The sequence below is a fragment of the Desmodus rotundus genome, chromosome 1 (assembly GCF_022682495.2).
Source record: "Desmodus rotundus isolate HL8 chromosome 1, HLdesRot8A.1, whole genome shotgun sequence".
In the NCBI taxonomy this organism is placed as follows: Eukaryota; Metazoa; Chordata; class Mammalia; order Chiroptera; family Phyllostomidae; genus Desmodus; species Desmodus rotundus.
In genome coordinates, this window is record NC_071387.1 from 67,219,317 (window position 1) to 67,241,440 (window position 22,124).

The 22,124-nt window shown below is 38.3% G+C and overlaps 1 protein-coding gene across 3 annotated transcripts in view; it reads left to right on the forward strand.

Moving 5' to 3' along the window:
- Window positions 1–22,124, forward strand: part of FOCAD (focadhesin) — a 320,136-nt gene that overhangs the window by 244,261 nt on the left and 53,751 nt on the right. For all 3 annotated transcript variants that reach the window (XM_045193625.3, XM_024558416.4, XM_045193626.3), the window contains exons 22-27: window positions 920–1,012; window positions 6,661–6,749; window positions 10,079–10,123; window positions 14,642–14,750; window positions 17,695–17,811; window positions 20,269–20,507. In XM_045193625.3, coding sequence (XP_045049560.2) covers window positions 920–1,012; window positions 6,661–6,749; window positions 10,079–10,123; window positions 14,642–14,750; window positions 17,695–17,811; window positions 20,269–20,507 — 692 coding nt within the window. The remainder of the gene's footprint in view (window positions 1–919; window positions 1,013–6,660; window positions 6,750–10,078; window positions 10,124–14,641; window positions 14,751–17,694; window positions 17,812–20,268; window positions 20,508–22,124) is intronic.

Below are 22,124 nucleotides of genomic sequence, written 5' to 3' on the forward strand. Positions count from 1 at the left end.
GAATCTTATAATACAATAAAATCTCCTTAAGCACTCTGGTTTTCATGATTCTGGGGTAATTATGTGGAAATTTGGGGGGATTTTTGTTTGTTTCTTGTTTTTTGTCTATAGGACGCAGACTGAAGTTTTTGTTGTTTGAGTCTGATGAGATGAGTTACAGGAAACACGAAATGTGATGTACTGTGACTGTCTGTCTGGAGCGATCTTTCTTTAGCAGAAACAGACCTTGGGAAGATTTGTTTCAAGATAGCCGTATACTAATAGGTAGAAACAGAAATGACTATGAAAACCAGATGTTGTATCTGGGCCTCACTTCAGAAACAGGGTTTCCGTGCTGGCCTATTTCATTTTTCGCTTGTTTACCCACACTGATTAAAGGGCATTTATATGGTGGTGTGCACAATTGCTGAGTGCAGTGCTCATTTGCATGCTCTTACCATCATGGTTTCTACACAACATGATGTTTCTGTTGGTAATTTAGGTTTATTACTTCAGAAATTGTCAGAATGGAAAGCCAGGATGTGAGCAATATTTATTTTTATTTAAAATTACTAGGGAGATTTGTTAGACAATACCTCGTTTCCTGCCATTGGCAAGAAGCTTTACAGCATTTCTCCCTAATTTTCAGGGACATATTTGTATTATATATACATTTTAACTTGTTATTATTGTAAGAGTCTATTTGCTTTAATTTAGAAAATTTCAGGCTTATTTTATTTTGTCTTTACAGGACTCTAAGCTCCTCTCCTTTGAAAATATTCAAAAGACCTTATTTGTGGTTCTGATCCCAGACTGATTTGGTTTGTTTTAGAACATAAACCATTTAAATGAGGGGAAAAGAAAGAATTGATGATACGGTTTAATTTTACAGTTTAATACTTTGTAGTCTGACTCTTGGTGTGGTGTATCTTTCCCACAGGTTCACATCCAGCTTTCTGAGTGGCACCGGGCCATTTTTCTCCCACAGGCGTGGCTGGCATATATGACTCGAGCTTATCATGCTGTTTTACAGGTAATGAAGTCGTAGGATGGTTTGTTTCAGGGGAGTGTCTCCTTCTTCTCTCAAATTTTACTGCAAATATGTACTTCATAGAAAATCACTTAGGAAAATAGCACTATCAAAAATGTAGTGGTTATAATTGCTGATAAAACAATGTAGGCATGAATGTATATAATGCACTTAAAAAATTTTTTTACCTATCAATAATCACTTTATTGTTTTTAATTTAAATTTTAAATGTTGATTTCTTCCCAACATGTGTCCCATCTAGAACTCCCTTGTGACTGCTACTGTCCTACATCATGCTGCTTTGTGAACATCTCCCCGATGTCCCCCATGTCCCCCTCGGCTGTCCCATAGCACCTCACCTTGAGCGCTTCCCAAACTGAGCTCATTGTCTGCCCTAGCCTCCTCAAGCTGGGCTTGCTTACATCTCCAGCCTTATCTTGTTATCCTTCCTCTAGATGTTGTGTCTCAGCCTTGCTAAATTTCTTTGTTCTCCAAACTCAGCAAGTCTCTCCTAATCTCCTGACACTGACACATGGTTTCTTCTGGTGCAGGTACTGCCTTTCCCTCTTTGCCCACCTAATTTCTGCGTGTTCTCTAGATCATTTTATCTGGGAAGGTACCAGTGTGTGCGCACCCCCCCCCCCACACACACACACTGGATTGTATGCTGCTTACATGTGCTTCCTTAGAATGCATGCTTCTCTCTTTGAAGGCTTTATCACCTTACTTACTTGTCCGGGGCCTCCATCCTGTTGTCTCTGCTCCTTAGAACTAGGGGCTTTGTTTTCTCCAGAACTTGACATAGTGTCTAAAACACAATAGGTGCTCACTAAATAAAAAAATTATACTCAATTTGACTTCATTTAATCCAATAAGTTAGTTTGTGGATTTTTAAAATTAGAAATAATTCTTAATCAGTTTGAGAATATATGAACAGTTAATAATATAAGAAAACAACTAACAATTATTTTTCCTAGGTTAAAATTCCTTTTTAAGGATGATAGAACAAAACCTAATGGTACTGAGTAATTTATGTCCCAGAATCAGATTTTCATGGAGTCTCAGGTGTTATGGTCAAAGGTAGCAGCTGTACTAAAAGATGGTTGGGGGTGGAGGGATGGAGGAAATGACTAAACATCTGAGCTTCAGTGTTCTCATCTTAAGTAAAAACCTTATCACAACATATTTTGAGTCTAGATTTTATGAAGTACTGATGCATCTTCAGAGATTCCTATCGTTAGAGCTGTGTAGGGGGACCAGGAACCTCTGTGTTTACCAGGCTGCCTGTTCATTTTAACTCAGTCTGTCAACCACACTCAGAGCACCGGAGTTTTAGATGGTTCCCCAAACCACACTGGAGTCCACATTTTAAAGATGTTCCCTTGGAACAATGGTTTCCTTTTTCTCAGCCTACCCACTTTTTTATCCTCAACTGCATCTCGGCACTCAGTTCTGAATGGGTGCATGAGTGAATGAGTGCATTACTCATAGACACCCTTGACCAATTATAGTTTTTATTCAACGTGAGTGAAATTGTAAGTCAGACTGTGCACTTTTCCTCACATTTATTTTTCTCCATGTAATTTTGCAGTTTTCCTTCACCAGACATTTATGGAGTGCTTTTTACTGGCCAGGCCCTGTGCCCGGTGTGTGGGATACAAAGGGGAGTAAAGCACTCCTTCCTCTCAGTGAGCTCCCAGTCCCGTGCGGGAGACTAGCATGTCCACTAGCAACTCCGGCACAACCCCTGAGAATTGTATTTAGCGCTCAGCGTAAGGAAGGCTAAATTGAACAGGACTGTGGTATAACTCATGCAGATGACTTGCAATTTATTAAAAAAAAAAAACTTCCATAGTTGTCTTTATAGTTAGAGCTACTGTTTTTTGAATAACTAGTGTGTGTCCAATACTACTATGTATAATTTCAACAAATCTTTTCAGAAACCCTTTGAAGTGGGTGTTGTAAACCCCACATATAATGGGATTAGAAATGAGGACATGGGGTTAGCTAGGAAGACAAAGCAAATAGTACAAAATCCAACAGTCAGTAAATGAAAGAACTGGAAATTAACTGGAATCTTTTGGACTCCAGAAATTCAGCCTTTCCCACTGTAGTATGCATTTTCCCTAACACATAATGTCACACATTAGTAGTAACAATAATGCAAATTGATTTAAAATTTTAAAGGACAGATCTATTTTTTAAAAGCCAGCTGAGTATTTTTAGTAATGCAGGTCAATTGTTCTGCTTTTCTTCTGTTGTGATAGTATATATCTTTTTTAATTTATCATTTAAAATGTCTTTACTTTGAATTTTTAATAAATCCAGTTCCATTGAGAAATGGTGATAAAAGTGGAAAAATGTCAACTATAAGGAGATTTTCAGTGTTATTTGACAATACAACATTGCTTTCTAGGCTGTCACTATGACTTAAAGGTACACTGATGCATTTTAACTGTTCGACAACTTTTGTAAATGACTCCACACACTTAAATAAGGTCTGTGGGATCTTAGAAGAATGAGAGCAACTGCCAGACTCCTTGTCCATGTCAAGAATTTCTGTACTAGAGAATACTTCCGCACAGGAGTGACAGTTACTTCCCATCCGGTGCTAGATATATTTTGTAGCACTAAACTAGAGGATCATTCTTAGGAGCCACATTACTTAAGTCTAGGAGACACAGCAAGGGGTACATTCTACATTATTTCCTGCAGGTTGATTTTGATGCGAATAAGTTTGAGTTCTGAATACTGCGGGCGGCTTTTGCTTAGATGTCTGCTTCAGCCATATCTTTCCACAGTTTTTCCACGAAATGTAGGATTTGGAATTATAAGCATATCCAAGTGGTTGACATGGGGAATAATTTGGATTTCTTCTCATTAAGATGAAAAAATGCAGAAACAAGTTGATCAACAGTTCAGAGTCCATTTTGATAAAGAGCGCTTTATAGCCACCTTTACTTTGCTACCCTTGTGGGATGCAGAGAAGGTTAAGGTCTCCAGCTTTTGTGCAAAGGGCTCATGGGGATTTTGAATATGACCTCAAATAGGAGAGGAGTTAAAGCAGGTTGACTGCAGACACTTGTTTCCTGAGTCAGTCAGCGAGCTGCAAAATCACCTGAAATAAAAACCAGGGTCAGAACTGTGACCCCTAGTAAATTACTCTTTGGCCATTTATAAGGGTTGTTTGTTTCTAATGTATAGGTTTGTAGTAGGATGAACTTGCTCACTAAAATCAGTAAGCTCTTGGTTACGTAGGCTGGAAAATTTTTTTTGAGTAAGAGGGATTGATGGATTAAGAATTGGAATCTCCAGGTAATCCAAAACTCAATTCAGGTGACCATTTCAGCCTTTCCTGTCCCCATGAGTGCTTTCCAGCCGTAACCATAGCTGTTAGCCAGAGGCAGAGGTGACTGAGTTGAATGCCACTGGGTCTCTGTTACCAGTCGGCTGAAAATTGGAAGGCAAAGTACGTCTGGATAAATAGCCTAACATGAACTGTGGAAGGGGTTAGAGACATTGAAGAGGGAATTGAGAGGAGCAGAGAGTCTGAGAAAGAAAAAATATCTATTTGTTCACAGCAGAATCGTTGTACTAGTTCATGGCTACAAGAGAGATCAGAAAAAAATAGGTCTTCTAAAAAGGCTGCATTCGTACTAGTTTTTTGTGTTTTATTTCTAAACAGATTTTAACCTTTTAATTTCCTATTCCTTTTTTGGTAAAAGCATTATGGAAAGTAAGTATTTTAGGAAGAAAGAGGCATTGTTTAAGAAGCATTACAAATAAAGACAGGCAATAAAAATTATTTTCTCTTTTGCCTACCCTCCAAGGGGGCCAGTATCAACATTAAATATTAATATCAATATCTTGCCAGTTTAGTCACTTTTAATACCTTGCTCTAAGAGGTAAGGGGGAAAAACAATTAAAAATAATAATTAAAAAAACAAGAAAGGACCAGGATTCTATCTTTGAGCATGGGGAGACGGGCATGGGTGTGACTGAGGTCAATGGAAACTATGAAGAAGGTGAGTAGAATGCTGGTGAAATCTCTGAGCGCCTCCAGGGGTGAGCCTCAGGGCCTCGTGTGCTAGAGGTGGTGCTGCGTACAAGGTCTCCTCAGACTGACAGAACAGGCCTTGCTTTCGGAGAGCTCACAGGCTAGTAACAGAGTATTGGAGAGAAATAAAAGGATGTGCAACTGTATAGTCTGGATATTACATTTGGGGGAACCTTTTGCTCTTAAAGAGTTATTTTATGAAGGATTTCAATATATTCATGAAAGAAAGTTTTGTAAGAAGGTTATAAGGGGAAGTAGGATTTTTTGTTGTTATTGACAATGAACCTGGTAGTAGTAGTTATTATTTGTAGCAGACACTGTATTAAATAGACCGTTTTCCACATTATTTAATATGCTACTCTGATACTGCGAGGTAGTTGTTAGCTACATTTTACAAGTAAGGAAATGAAGCTTAGAGAAGTGAGGTAACTTGCTCAAATATATACTTCAACTAAGTGGAAATGGCATTAGATTCTGATTCCAGAGCTGACATTCTTAACTCACCAAGCTATATCGCTTCCCTCTCTAGGGTATGTATAGAGATATACGCTTTTCTCCTGTAGAACATATGTTAGAACTCTATAATCAATAAGAAAAGACAACCTATTAAAAAATGGACAGAATAAGGAACCCAAACATTTGAAAAGATGCCCAACCTCCTTAGTAAACAATGAAATGAAAATGAAAACCGTAACAAACACCATTTCACACCTGCAAGAATAGTAAGAATTAAAAGGCCTGAGAATTCCAAGTGTTGGTGAGGATGCGAAGTAACTAGAACCCTTACTTACTGCTACTGAGAATGTAAGCTGCACCACCACTTCTGAAAATGGTTTGATATTACTCAGTAATATAATATGCAACTAAGTTCTTATTCAATTTAGGGTTCACCAATAAACCAGCATTTTAATTACACTTAAATAATGTAACTGCTGATTGAGAAGAAGGGAAAGCACCTGATCAAAATAACTCTGAGTGTTAAAAAAAAGATAATAAATGTTTGAAGGTCTTGGCTTTTAAAGGGATGACATTAGCTATATTTTTATTACATGGTAGAGATTGAGCATTATAATATCTATTTTTATATGTTCACTCAAGAAATAGAAATGTAATGTGTAGCTGTTGGAGAATAACTTTTGTTATACATTACCTGAATCTTAAATGTTGTATACCATCCTGCTCATGGTCTACTCTTCTGTTATGATACTGGTACCCAGACCCCAATCTTGGGATAGTGTCAGTGAAAGTTATTGGCTGTTGACACAGGCTGAGCACTGCTGTGCAGCAGACTTTTTTGAATGGGACCTATGAAATTAAACTCTGCTTTTAATAGGCATCCCAAAATGAAGCACTCTGCACTGAATTTGTCAAACAGAACTTTTCCAGGATATGCTTATTTGGTGAATGTGGAAACACCTAAGCAGTAATGTAATTATCTCGCTCACACATCCTCATTTATAATTCAATAACCTATCAGGAACACTTAAGGTAAATTGGGAAACATTAGATCTGTTATCTTTGTGTTTTCCAAAGAAATTTTAAGATAATTTTGGCCATAGAGTTTGCATGCTGACTTACGCTGTGTTTTTTACAGGGAAGAATAGCAGAGCTGGAGTTGCAGTTAAAGCATGGAAAAGAAGGAGCCGAGGAGGTGCAATACAAAAAAAGCACAGCCTGGCTCTGGTAAGGGGGCCGGTAAAAGGGCAATTCCGTGATGTCATGGAAATGAACTATGAGAAGGTGGCTACTTCAAAGGCTTTAATGTTGGGGCTTTTAACTTCTATATGAGTCTGGGGAGGGAGGACTGAAGATCTGATAGCTGTGTTTTTCATCTCCTTAGATATAAGGAGGGCTTTATTCATATATTTTATTTTTTTCTAAAGCAGTGTGGAAATGGTTTGCTTTTCCCTTTTTTCCCTTATAACTGATCATTTTATATGCTTTTGAATGAAATTTTTTGCTTTTCCCCACTTAATTCATTGCCTTCTTAACTCACATTTAGTCAAGAAATACCTTCCACTCACCCTGCTCCTCCCTTCCCGAGATGGCTTCGTTATTACTGAGCAACTTTACCACATTAGGGCTTTAATTTCTTTGGCAGACCTCTCCTTGTGAATTCCCACTATATTTTCAAGAAGTGTGTAAGTGCTGGCACATTAAAGGCAATTTAAATTGTTACATGGGTTGGGATTAATACCTTGTCAGGTTAATGTTGCAGCAGCCTATATCTAAGAAAAGTGCCTGGAATCTAAATAGTTTTGCCTGCAGCCACAGGTTTCTTTAATCTAAAAATCTGTTCAAAGGTTACTTGATTTTAGATTTTTTATTACTGACAGTTGACATATGTAGAAAAGCAGAAGCTGTGTGTATGTACATGCAAGTGTGTATACACATGTGTATATGTGTGTGACTAATTCTAACTTTCATTTTGTAGATTTAGTTTTAAAAACATAGCAGTTAAAAACATATGACATTGGATTTATGATTAGAGATTAGGAATTTGGATTTTGCTTCCTATTTGCTATTATCTTTTACATGTAGTTTTAATTTCATCTTCTGAAAATGATCATTTGGTGGGGTTGGTATGTTGGCTGTACTTTTCAAAATATGTAGAGAGATACGTTAAATGAAGAATGTGAGAAACAGATGGATGTCAAGGATAACTGCAATATTTTATCTCTGAATAACTAAAAGTATGGAGTTCCCATGTACTAAGATGGGGAAGACAATGGAAAAGCAGGTCTATGTATAGTAGGAATCAGATTTGTGACTTGCTAAGCCTGAGATACCTAATAAGACCTCCACTGGCGATATCAAATAGGTTGTTGACCGTATGAGTGTAGAGTTCAGGGGTGAAGTGAGGGCTGGAAATGCAAATTGGGAATCATCAGCATATCTACTGCATTTACAATTGTGTTGCTAGATGAGATCACCTAGGAGTAACTAAAGAGAGAAACGGTCAGAGGACTGAAACCCAGAGCACTTCAACATTTAGAAATGGGGAAGATAGCCCTGGCTGGTGTGGCTCAGTGGGTTGAGCATCGGTCTACAATCTACAAGCCAGAAGGTCGCTGATTCAGTTCCTGGTCAGGGCATATGCCTGGGTTGTGGGTCAGGTCCGCAGGTGGGGACGTGCAAGAAGCAACTAATTGATGTTTCTCTCATATATCAATGTCTCTCTCCCTCTCTTTGTACCTCCCTCCCTTCTCTCTAAAAATAAATAAAGTCTTTTTTAAAAAAGACATGGAGAAGATGAAGAAGGAACCAATAAAGCACACAGAAAATTAGTAATCAGTGATATAGGAAGAAAACCAAGAAATCTTGGACTCTTAAAAGCCAAGGAAAGAAAGTGTTTCAAGGAAGAAGCAACCAATTGTGTCAGATGCTGCCGTGAGGTGGCAAAAGATGCAGACTGAGAGTTGGGAATTCCACGTGGCCTCTCGAAAGTCAGTGGTGGCCATGACAGCAGCTCCTCTGGTAGAGGGAGGGGACAGAAGGCAGGTTATAGTAGCCTCTAGAGAGAGTGGAAGGAGATGAACTAGAGTCAGGTATAGACTATTTTAAATGAGTTCTGATGTATGAGAAGCAGCTCAATGGGACAATAGTTGGAGGACTCTTTCTTATTTAAAATGGTAGTTATTTCAGCATGTTCACATGTTAAGGGGAGTAATACAAGTAGAAAAGGAAATATTGGTGATGTGGCAGAGGGAAGAGATGGGTAAAAGGAGAGAACTAGTCCACAAGTGGAAGGTTTGGCCCTACGTGGAAGTCAGGATAGGCCCGTCATCATTTGTAAATATTCCATGTTGACCAATAAAAGAATACATTAAATGTACCATTTTCCATCTAGGAAAACTGAGATTGTACAGTTTAGAGAATTTATTGTCAAATGGTTTTATAAAATACAAGTTAAAAGTCCATAGGAACAGTTTGCGACTAACTAAAAAACTTAAGAAATGGCTCTTAGGAATGACATTTCTTAGAGAGTGGGGAATAGCTAGGATATTGTTAGATTTCAAATTAAAATATTTATGAATGCAAATATAACTTATATTTGTAAAATGTCATAATATTTATAGAGACTTTGAATCTATAAAACTCAAAGTAGATAGTGAAAATGTCTATATCCTCTTCACAATGCAAAGGTGTCCGTCAGTGATTGTTTTTCACTTTAATCAAGGTTTATATACTGAAAAAATTTTTTATTCTGTGAATATTTGAATCAAGCATACCTTCCTTCAAATTCACAAGTGTAGTTATTTTGTTTTAGCTTCAGAGTGATTTTATAACCAGGGTTTTTAGCTTTATTTCATATACATACATAGTGACTATTCCATTATCTACAATTCAGAAATAGTAAATTGCTGTTTTGGTGAGTTCTTGTGCAAAAAAAAAAGTAAATGTCTTAGTTCAGGCTGTTATAACAAAAATACCATAGATTTGGTTTAAACAACAAGATATTTATTTCTCACAGTTCTGGAGGCTGGGAGTCTTCAGGTGCGAGAGGTGGGTGATGAGAGAAGGGAGGGGAAGGAGAGAAAGAAAGAGGAGAGAGGACAAAGAGAGAGTTCTCTGGTGTCTCTTTTTATAAGGACTCCACCCTCACCACCTCCCGAGGGCCCCACGTCCAATACCCTACATCGGGAGTTCAGATTTCACCCTGTGAACCGGGGGGATGCAAACATTCAGACCACCACAGATAATATTATAAAGGACACACATACTCTCTGATCAGTTCGTGAGGTGACACTATTTACAACACTGCCTACACATCCCTCCTTAGTTATAGTCACCTCCTTCTCCCTCCACTAAGTGACCAATGGAATAGGAAGATGGAAGTCTTTGAAGGAAAGCCCTTATTACAGTTCTTTCGCCTGACACTAAAATTCTACGTATATGGTGTTTAGATCTGGAATAATTTCTAGAGGTTCTTATTAATTGGTGAATAAGCCAAAAGATTGGATTCTTACTCACAAACTCTTATACCTATTTTCTTTCCATCATTATTGCAGGGTTCGAGACATGTTGACTGATGAGATCACCAAGTCAGCTGCAAAGTAAGATCTGTTTATTCTCTTGCCAAAATTTTCTATAAACCTTTTTTTCCCTGTAATGTACATACAATTAATTTCCCCTTTTAGGTATTTTATAACTTTAAGAATTTTAAAGGACTTTTCAGTTATTTTTTTTAAAAAAACAGTTGTTATCCTTTCTCATTTAATTCTTACTACATGTCTTTTTGTGAAAATACAAGAGAGTCAGTAAAAATACATACTTCTACATCAAGAGTCTACTGAGGTTGTACAGGTAACAAAGTGCCCTGTGCTGACTTAGATTTTTAAAATTCCAATTTAGTTCGTGTGGGAGAGTGGTGGTGGGTGGGAGGAAACTTTGCTAATGTGAATTAATAAATAGATTATGAAATCTCAACTATCAGCCAGCAAATAAAGCAAAGTGGTACTTCCTTTTATTCCTTTTGCGTTATCGGGTCCAAGGTATCTAAAAATCAAATTTTTAAATACTAGAAATTAATGTGAAGATCCAGTAAAAAAGGCAGTTTCAGTCAAATCTTATGGTGGTTTTAACAAAAAATAACGAGTTTTACTATCTTGAGGCTTTTTATCTTAAGCCAACTAAGAAAATTATACTCTAATGAATGTGCTTAAACAATCTCATCAGTTTCGTTTGTTAACAAGCTGACTAATTGTTTCTGGCAGTAAGTTACAGCCAGCTACATACACTTTTCCCTTCCACCGTCCCGTTCAGCTGCTGACATTCTTTGACATCCTTTCTTCTTACTCACCAAACAAGGCAGATATACCTTTGCCCTAAAAGATTTCATGTGTATGGAAACTCCATTATCCAGAAATATTTCATTGCAGTTTAGTTTATCCCTCTGTAGCTAAGTAGATTTTGCCTTAAAAAGTGATTTACCTTATTTAGCTTCCTACCAGTAATTTTTTTAAACAAATTATTTATTTCAAAAAAGTATCGAGGTAAAATTGGTTAATAACATGATATAAATTTCAGGTATACAACATTGTAACTCAGTATCTGTATACTCTATTGCCTCTATTGCTCACTATCCAAAGTCTAGTTACCTACCAGTAATTTCTTAAACAGGCACTTAACACGATCACTCCTCAGCCTGTGTCTCCTGAATGAAGGCAAATAGCAGTGGTAATCCTCCCAAGCTCTCAGCGCTGCGGGAGGCACCGGGCCGGATCTGTTGACAAAATGAAAACTAAAGTACCAAGAAGCTTCTATAGGGACTCATTTGTTTCTGCTTATCTAGTTTGGTGAATTACAGCCACAGTGGGAGAGCACTCAGCTGCATGTCGGAAGGGAGGAGGTGCTGGGATGGGGGCTGCCTTTCACCTTACCTCTCATAGTGTGTTCTATCTTATTAGTCTACTTATATACTAACACCCTGTTTAAAATGGTGCTCTGATATTTGCAGGAGAAAGCTTGAGTACTGAAGAAACTAACATCTTTCTTTTAAAACAAACTATAATTATGCCTCTCTAGTAGCTTTTACATTTTCCATTCTAAAATTTTATTTCAACAAGACTTTAATCTTCAGACTTCGAGAGCATTGTTTCATGGCTAATACCTAAGATGTTCCCATTCTCAGTGGTAGAGTAAGAATAATTCATGTTTTCATGGCATTACCTTTTCATCAAAAATTTCAAAGCATTTTATTGACCTTATCTTATTAAAGCAATCTGGACAATACTGGGCATGACAGCAAGTGACTAGGAGGTAGTTCAGGTCTAGAGGCAAAAGGACTAATGACAGAGCAGGGGAAAAACCACTCTGCTGCCCTCCCTTTACTTCTTCCCTCTGACGTCCTCCAACCCTGTGAGGACCTCACCACCACCTCCTGCCTGCTGAGCCTTCTGTTCCTTGGACCATGGGCTGTCACAGGCTGATTTGGGCCAGCCTAGGACTTACTTTGTTCTGAGCTATAAGTTAAATGCAGGAAGTAAAACATCAGTCTACAGGATTAGACTGATTTGCTCATTTGAGAGCATTTATTTCTAAAGTGTCTGGGATAGGGCTAAGGGAGAATCAGAACGCAGATAAAACCTGATGATTGATGTAGGTTTATTTTCACTGTTATTAATTAGATAGATTTGAACCTGAAGATAAAAATCCCCAAGGGATTAGGTCACTTTACTAATATGTAACATAATACTTTGTCCCTGAGAAAGCATCATCATAGCTCATCCTTTTATGCACTTTTTAATTAGGTTAATGGCATCAGTTTGTTTCAAAGGACAATTTAATTAAAATGTCAGTGGTGTTGCCTAGATAAATATTGTACTGATGCTGACATGTCATTATGCAAATTAGTTACCCCTGCTTGACTGTAGGGGATAGTTATTTGATCAACAAGGCAATGAGTTTTTGCTGAACCAGTTGTAGATTTTCACCTGGCCAGCTCCTCCTTGAATTTATTTCACTAAATATGTACTGAGTGTCTTCTCTCCATAAGTCACTGTGCTAGGCATGTTGGGAATACATAGATGATCAAGAGCTAGTCATGGTACCTTTGTGAAACACAGGTACCATGGCCTAAGCATGCACTGAGTGGGCTGTGGACTAATTTTTTTTATTCAAAGATTAATGTTCAAATTTGCATTTAATCTGTAATCAAAGTTCTAATTAGCAGTAGTTTTAAATACATTATCCCCCATTTTACAAGAAACAATACATGCTCTGGAATGCCAAGACCAGTAAAACTTTTGAAATAAAATTATTTAGAGCACTGTTTTAAAAGGAAGGCTAAATTCTCTTTCAGAATTTCAGAGTTAAAAAGATACTTTTTATTCTATCTTGTCTACTATCCTTGTTTTAAATGCTGTGATACTGATTTCTAGTGACCATCTAAGTTTTTCTATGGGGTGATTAAAACTGGGAATTCACAGATAACTGAGAATTTAAAACTATTTTTTCTAACTTTAGGAATTTATGACCATTTTGTAGCAAGACAGGCTTCAGGACATTCTCAGCAAAAGGAAAGAGATAAGAGAAATAAAAGATTTAATTTTGGTTTTGTTAAATGATTTTATGGCCAGGCTACCTAGGAATGCCCAGATCTTGCCTCGCTTCTTAGGTTATTATTAGCTATATGCGTTCCCAATAATCCCAACAGCAGAACTCTAGCAAAACCTCGGTGAAGCCACCTGCTTGGATCGCAAGTCTTCCTTCCTATTTTCTCCCCTGCACAGTCCCCGAACGTAAATGTCATTTGTTGTCTTATCAGCTGGAGGCAGGTCTCATAGAGGGTTGAATTCAGGAACAAATTGGTGAACAAAATGATCAAGTGTGCAGAGAAAGTCTTCATTGAGCTCAACCAGCCCCAGGTGGGAGAGAGAGAAGAGAGGAGGGAGTGGATGAGTAGTTAGATGGGAGAACTTGATCATGGCACATCCTGAGTCCTATCTGTTCCTACCGAATGGAAGTAAAAATGCAAGGACACAGGCGCATACTAATTTTTTAATACTCACTAACTCACATTCAATCATGACTCTGTCTTCTTTATCCTACATGCGTGTTCCGTTCCAGCACTGGGGTAAACAGGGAACAAACAGTTCTTGATTCAAGTTCAGGTATCAGGTCTAGGTTTAGGGAAGCACTCTCTGTATTTGTGGGAACCCACAGTCAATCCTAGGGCTAACTGAGAACTGAACTGTCGGACAGTATGTGTGCTTTGCTGCCTGAGTTCTGTTTGGACAGAGTTGGCAAGCCAGGAACATCTCATAGTGTACAATTTTGGAATTATGGAATAATACTACGTGTGTATTTTCAAGTGGTGAGTATGTTAAAAAGGCTCAGTTTCTTGATACTAAACTCAGAAGTCAAATTTAAGATTTTGTTAACATTAGAAAACTACCATTTGGATGATATAAAGAGAAACTCTCAATCCAAATAACCTAAAAACAAGTCTTTTTTTTTTACATCTTATCTAGGGTCTCCAAATTACATTACAAACTGACTTTAAGGTTGCTGGCTTTGACATGGTGAGAGACGGGGGAGGATAATAATGAGTGAGGAAGGCTGCCCGTTAGTCAGGCTGCTAGGAAACTGTGCTGTCTGCGTGGTTCGCCGGAAGCCGGTTCCACACACCAGTGCTTCCAGTAAGGCAGAGGCCAGTTCCATCCAGCTGGGCCTGTTCACCTAACTGTCCTTGGTCATGTTTCTGGAATAAATTAATACATTTATATTGGCCAAAGATGACAAAAGAAGATAGCTTAGGAAGTGTAATGTCAAATGATGAAATAAAAATTTTATGAAGAACTTAGGTATGATGGGCTCGGATTTTTAAGTTACAAAAAGGTAGACTGACTTTAACTCCATCTGTAAGAGGAGTTAAAAATCAGCACCAGTGTTAGAAGATGGAAAAGAAGCTGCTGGCATCAGGGAACAACAGACCTGTGTTTATGAGACACAGTGAAGGAGTGGAAGTGCTTTTTGACCTCATCTTCCCGCCCTATAATAGCCCCTTCTTTTCTTCTAGTTAATGCCCCAAACCCTCTCTTGGAATTTTTGTCTTGTTTTGTTTTAAACAGGGACAGCCCAGTGGTTAAAGGCAATGCGCTGTTAGCCTTAAGCAGCCTTGCTGTCGTCGTATCCAAACATGAAGCCAGCCTCTCCTCAGATGCCGAGGGGGTCCCGGAGGTAAGCTAAGGGTGATGTGAACCAGTGGGCTTTGCTGTGTGGCATTCGAAAAGTGAGAAGTCTCTGGAAGCCTGGCTCTGAATACAGGAGGTTCAAGTGCATGTCTGCAGCGTCAAGTTGTGCTAGCTGATGGGCCTTTACTCCGTGAGCTGTAGTGTCTTTTAGACACTTTTCTTTGCAGCTTTTCTGTTTTGCTTTCTCCATCACAGTTAAGTGGTCATTTCAGTTTGAAGGTACCAATTTTATGCAATAGGGGTTGTCTTTTTGTGATTACATCAGTGGTAACCAATCTTAGGAGGTTAACTAGGCTTACTGAAAGTAAACAGTGCTGTCAAGAAATGATAAATAAGCAGTGTTTACTGACTGAAAAAAATTATACTTTGCATTTTAATTGTAGATGTCAATGACAAAGTGCCTATTCATTTTTGCAAGGCATTTATTTCTTAATTAAACATGTGGTGAGCTGGCCAATGTTCACTTCCAATATACTTTTTCAGATAATTCATATCTGTCAAAATTAAAAGGCATGGATTTATTTTTCTTAGAAGCCCTATTATCTAGTAGCTATCAGTATCTGGAGACAATAGAGTCTAGTGGTTAAGAGCATGGGCTTTGGAGTAGTAGAATTCTATATTCAAATCCTGATACTTGCACTTACCAGCTCTATGGCCTGCTGTGGGTAATTTTCCTTTGCAGAGCCTCTTTTGCCATCCAAAATGGGGATAATGATACTAACCACATAGGACTATTAAAAGATTAAGTGAATTAATATGGAAAGCACAATGGCTGGTAGATACTAACCTCTCAATAATAGTGGCCATTATCATCAGCATCACCATATACTTCATCACTTCTTAGTGCAAAAACTGGACTTTATTCATTGTTATTCAGCCTGTCTCTGTTGCCACAGAGTGTCTTACGGACCATCTGTACTATTTTTAAACTCCTTTTATCTTTATAACAACCCAGGAGGTAAGTGTAATATTCTTTCCCACATTAAAGACAAGTGCTCAGAGAAGCTACACAACTTACTTGAAGTGACACAGCAAATGCAAGACCAGGATTTGAACCCAGGCAGTCTGGTTCCAGAGCCTATGTTATTAACTGCTAAGCCAGCCTGCCCTGTTGTACTGATTTATCTCATGGTGGAGTTTTTGGTTGTAAGCAAAGAAAATGGCTCTCACTTAAAAAAGGAACCAGAAGGATAAGGAATCTGGAAGGTCAAGGGATTGAAAGCATAGCTTAAAACTTGGGTTTTGGGAAGAACAGTAATCAAGGCAACTTGGGGAGTTCAGGACAGGTAGTGAGCCATCTCAGCAGACTCCTTCCCTAGCCCTCCCCACATTGGTATGGATCGGCTCTACTCATTTACTGTCTTTGCATCACTCACTTAAGATGTAGAGTCCCATGGGTTCCTACGCTTTGGGTAGGGTAGGACAGGTAGCTTGCTTAAGCATTTAACCAAGCTTCAAGTCACAGGGGAGGGAATTCCCCAAAGGGCGCTGTTACTAGTAAAGAAGAGAATAGATGCCGTGTGGCAAAAGCTACCAATATTAATTACATGTGCGGAAGGGAAAGAGGTCAAGGGAAAATGTAACAGCAATTACTTACTATATAAAAACTTACTCTTAAACCCAGAATCTTATTTTAATGATGAGAAAGATGGAATTTTTGAGAGAGGAAATGTTTCGTGTCCTTTAATAAGAGCCATGCAGCTGTACGGGTTACTTTGCCCCAGTAATAAATGGGGTTCTAGTTCAGAGTTTGAATTCCAGGCTCTCTCAGTCTTCTTTCTTCCCCCACCCTTTTGTTCTGCACTGTAACATATAGTACACAAAACACTGAGAGGCCACACAGTCCAGAAACAGGGCTTTGCTTTTATTCTCGATGACCTTGATGTTAGCTATTAGTACAAACTCAATATCTCATTACTTAAAGTTGAAGTTTTCAAGCTTCGTTTAAATCTGCGTATGACCAATAGCTAAAGATCTTAAGAAGGAGGTCTTGTTAGTTTGAAGAATTAATTCCAAGGAGCTACTTAACACTGCACTGACCTTTAGTTTGCATGACCTGAAAATACCCTGTGAGTTAATGAGTGCTTTTGACATCCACAGTCATGAATGACTTTTAAAATCAAGTTCTTTTTTCAATGAGTTGGGTTTTGTCATTTTTTTTTTTAACAATCTCTTTTCTTTTCCAAACTGAAAATCAATTACATTTTCATAACTGATTAGCTGGGAAAATGTTGTGATGTTTTTTGAAAGATAAATATATGGTGATAGCAGAAATGCTAGGGATAATGATCAAAATTTTGTAAGCCACTTTATTGCCTCCTTTATGAAATGACATAAAATTAAGAAATTTTGAGTTGCTTTCTCTGTACAGCTTTCCCTTGAACCTCCACATTATTGCCACTGAACTCAGGAGAGCCCTGAGGAGCTCTCCAGTACGTTCTGTTGTGCAGCCCCCATCCTCTCACTTCTGTTAAGTCTTGTATGGACGGGAAACACTCCTGTTGGGGCACAGGGGATGATTTCTGTTTGTCAAATGCCGACTTACCTCCTTAGTCCTGGCAGGTCAGGTAAACTTTTCCTTTTTTAAAGTTATTTATTTATTTACTTACATACTTACTTACTTACTTCAGAGAGGGAAAGGGAGGGAGAGAGAGGAAGAGAAACATCAATGTTTGGTTGCCTCTCATGTGCCCCAAAATGGGGAGCCGGCCGGCAACCCAGGCACGTGCCCTGACTGGGAATCAAACCGGGACCCCTTAGTTCACAGGCCAGTACCCAATCCACTGAGCCACACCGGCCATGGCCTTGAAGTTAACTTTTTGATGATAGCACTTCATTCTTTCATTCAGAATGGGTTTGTACCCTAAATCTAGAAATAATGTTTAGGGTTTTTAATTTCTCCATCATTTCATGTTTTTTTTCATCTACAGGTTCAACCTAATTTCCTTTCAATGAAAGAGTGGGTTTCCATGGTGTGTGATACTCTCCTGGTCATTGTGGATAGCCACTACCAACCCAGAGGACAACTTTTCTCCTGGTTTTATTACGTAAGTCTGAGAAATAAAAAATAGTTAGCAAACTCAAGGGTCAATTCTGTTCATATCAGTTATTCACATGAAATCCATGATGTCATGTAATGATTCTTAGGTATACATTAGAATCACTTGGGGATATTTAAATAAATAAATATATATTATATATATATATGTATATATATACATACTTGAAAAAAGAAATACAGATGTGCAGGCCTTATCTCTTAATTGCTCATGGATAGGTCCTGTATATCAGCATTTTGGAAGCTTTCTAGGTTATTCTAATGTGTAAGTCAGGGTCAAGAGCTACAGGAACAATGAAATAAACACTGGCTGACAGTGGGGATCCTAAGTTTCTAGTCACAGGATTTTTTTTTCCCCCATTTCAGGGGATGTGAGCATGGGCAGTTCCCTTAATCTCTGAGGACCTTTGTTTCCCTGTTTATAAATGAGGCAATTGAGCAGTGTTGTCTATAATGATTATGACCCTAGCTTCATCCTTTATTAGTTTTGTTACTGTTGACCTGACACTGAACCCATCATCTAATTTTCCTTATCTGTAAAATGAAGGTAAAAATTAACACTTTGCCAACTTTATAAGATTGTGGGCATTAAATTATATATGGAAAAAAACTTTTGAAAATTGTGAAGTACTCTATTAATACAAAGTAATACCACTGATCAAAACAAAACACATATTACTTAGTCATTTTCTTTTTTCTTGCTTATATTGTAAGATTTGAAGCAAATTGAAAACACACTTATTTTGTTGAGGTTTCATTTTCCCTTCGCTGGCTGGAGTGAAGGCTTTATTTATCTGTGTGGGAATTATAATGATCATGGGACAGTCAGCTGAGTGGCAGAGGATTACAGCTGATTAGAATAAAAATATGGCACAGGCCCTGAACAGTCGCTAAGATCACGAATTTAGCCTCACACTCCGTCGCCTTAGGTCTTCTCTCTGTGCCTCTGCCCCCCTGCCCTTGGGAGGGCCTGGTATGTATCCATCTGGGCCTTAGGGTGTGGAACTGGATTTTTAACTGTGCTTGAGGACAGTAAAATGCCTTACTAGGTAATATAGAATTAAATCGGAAGGTAGGTTTTTCTCACAGAAATACTTTCTTGACGATGATTTGTTTTCTGTCGAAGTTTTCTTATTTCTTTAATAATGGATGAAATATTTGCTAGCTGACGTGCAGGTCTTTGCAGTGACTGTTTGGTTTAGATCTGGAGCAGGACAGGATATTGTATAGATTCCCACTAACGCTACTTAGTTCTTGCACACCAGAAAAAAAATGATCTCCTTATTAGCTAGGTCACTGTTGCTTCTTACCTTTGTGATTTTTGCATCATTATACTTTTTCAAAGCACTGTTTCAAAAGTCACTTTTTAAATTTCCAGTGTCCTAACAGCTGGGTCATTTTGAGTGGTATTGTCATAATAGCGCTGTATTAACTAAAAGAATACCTTAATATATGCTTGATTTTTATCCTTAAAGTACTAAAGCTTAGAGAGCAAATGAGTATAGAGTTAAAAACACTTTTTAATGTGCTTAGTCTACAAGAGACAACACAGCCTTTATGGTGTGTCTGAAAATTTGAAGTGGGTAATAGTGAGGAGTGATAAATGGATTTTCTTCCCCACTTGAGACATATTTATAAGTGTATATAATGCCTGGTGGAGTTCTCAAACATGAGACTCTGTTAGAAGCTGTTCTTGTTCAGCTGCCCTGTCATGGTATTAGGGCTGTTACTCATTTCTTTTCCCGTAATTGCATATAGGAAGGAGCATATAGGGCTCTCCATTTCATTTTCAATAGCTGGTTATTGCTTTGTAACCAGAGGCTTTTAGGATTTCAACTTCCTTTTTAATTAAAAGGAATTAACCCCCTGTAGGAAATAATCCATCTACTGGGAAACGTTCCCACCAAAGATTTTGGGAGATCTGCCAATAGATCCCTGTGCTGAATTTACACTTGTCCCTCCACACTAAACTTACACTGCTCCCCCCCCCCCCCCCCCGGACTCCCACCTCATTCTTTCTCTCCCAAAAAACTCCTGGCTTTCTGGACGTCTATAATACAGCTTGGTGGTTTCTCCAAGCTTGGATTGCTTCACTTTGGGTTTTTCATTATATATACATGTGGGCTTTCAAAACACTGAAATTCTTTCAGGCTTTCTAGTGAGGGGATTCACACCTTTTAGAAGGGCACATTTAAAATTTGTTTTTTCAAATTTAAAAGGGTATTGTTAGTTAATGGATTGTTCAGTAGCAAACTGTTTCAGTGAGAGTGAAATCGTAAACCTATAGTCAAACACAGAAACAGATTTTTAAAATTATTTGTTTGCTTGACAGGGGTGGATCTAAGAGAAGTTTGTATTGTTGCATAGTGTTTTTGTGGTAGGTATGTTTCCTCCATGTTTTAAACAAAAGGCCGACCCCCTGTTTTCTTTCTTTGGCGTGTCCTAGAAATCCTATTCTGGTGAAAATACAGCTAGTGCCATCGCCCGTTCTGCGGCCGCCACGGCTTTGTCTCTCCTGGTGCCAGTTTTCATTATCTCCTGCAAAGAGAAGGTTGAGGAAATCCTGAACATGCTGACTGCCAGGTTACCTGGGAAACCAAGTGCTGATGAGTCTCAAGCTGTGCAAATCCACATGGGCCTTGCTTTGGGGATGTTTCTCTCTCGTTTGTGTGAGGAGAAACTCAGGTACAGTTTATTAAAATAGCCTCGCTTTCCTCTTTGTGGTATAGGTGGAGGATTTTATACACATACATACACATGCATAAGCATTTTATCTGGTAAATACTGCTTGCTAAACTTTTGGAGGTAGGCAAGTTGATCATGTATTCTTTATGAGCGAATTTGCCTTTCTACAGTACCATCGCATAGATATTAATGCATTTTAAGGGTTGCTCTTATTAAAGTGATAGATGACTTGAAAATCATCTCATGCTCAGATGAAAGCCCTGGATACATGTGTGTAATAGATATGAGGAGAAGTCTAATCTTGTGGTGCAATAAGTAAAGAAAAGCTGCTTTTGTTCCTGGCTTATCAGGGTGAGAATAATTGCTGATCCTGTACTAATGTCACTGCAAAGTGGAAGGAAAGGATTGGGGTGTCCCTGGTGCCTGAGGGTGTGGGCATCACTGAGTCACCTGAGAACTGTATGTACCCAGTTTGAAATATTGCTCTTAACCTGTGCCCTGGCTGCAGTTTTATAATCCTTAAAGAGTCTTAATCTGGGCATATTACACTGTGTGGTTTATTCAGTCTGATTGCTCATTTTTTGGCCTGCCAGCTTTCCTCCTGAATGGTGCTGATAGACTGTCAGAGACCCAGGTGGAGAATTCCACTAAATGGGAAAGTTTCCCTGTACATGAGTCTGGTTTTGTTGTTCATTTTATTTTTTATTTTATAACGAATATTAGAATTTTATATATCTAACTTTATTGCAGTGTGGTAGAGCATGAATATTTGAGTATCATGAATATTTAGATGTCACTGACTTGGAATTTAACCCCATTTTCTGGCATTGGAAATAGGGTAGTAGGGAGAGGCATCCTGTGTGATGCTGGCTGTCATTAAGCTTCCCTGCTCAGCAGAAGTGAACTGTCTGTCCAAAGGCAAGAAATGCTGTTGATGTGGATAAACTGGATGACATGATGCTATATTTAGATTTCAGTGTAAAACCAGTGGTGAAGTTTCATTTGTAATTTACAGAGTTTTGTGCAAATACCAATATATGAAACCTTGATGAAAATTGTTATTGATTTAGGGAAATAACCTATTTCAGATAATCATTTCAGTTCTTGGAAACACCTGTCCGATGATTAGGAAGATTTGGATTAGTCTTTGTGATCATAAATTAAATGTTTCCAGAATGTTCATTTTGTGCTATTCACCAGTGTTAGTATATATAGGCCTGGCCAGGAACAAAATGCTGCCCTTGGCATGTGAATTAACTGCTACATTGTGTGTGTGTGTGTGTGTGTGTGTGTGTGTGTGTGTGTGTGTGTGAACACAAAGTATTTTTGAAGATTTAAAAACGATTTTTCTTTTCCTTTGCCACGATGCTACAAATGGTAGTCTCTCCACCATCTGTGTTCATGCCCTTTCTTCAGTATCTTTTCAAGTACGTGTTTTACAGCTAAAAATGAGCCCTGGCAGTTTAATTCCAGGCCACTCATTTCATCCTGTGGTTCCCTTTTTCATGAGTTTTGGATGAGCTGCTGCTGGTTTTAAGGCTTGACAGGCTTGTGTTTGTGGTTAATTTAATGATACTACCTGGAGAAACCTACGGTGGTTCACCTACAGCCTTCATC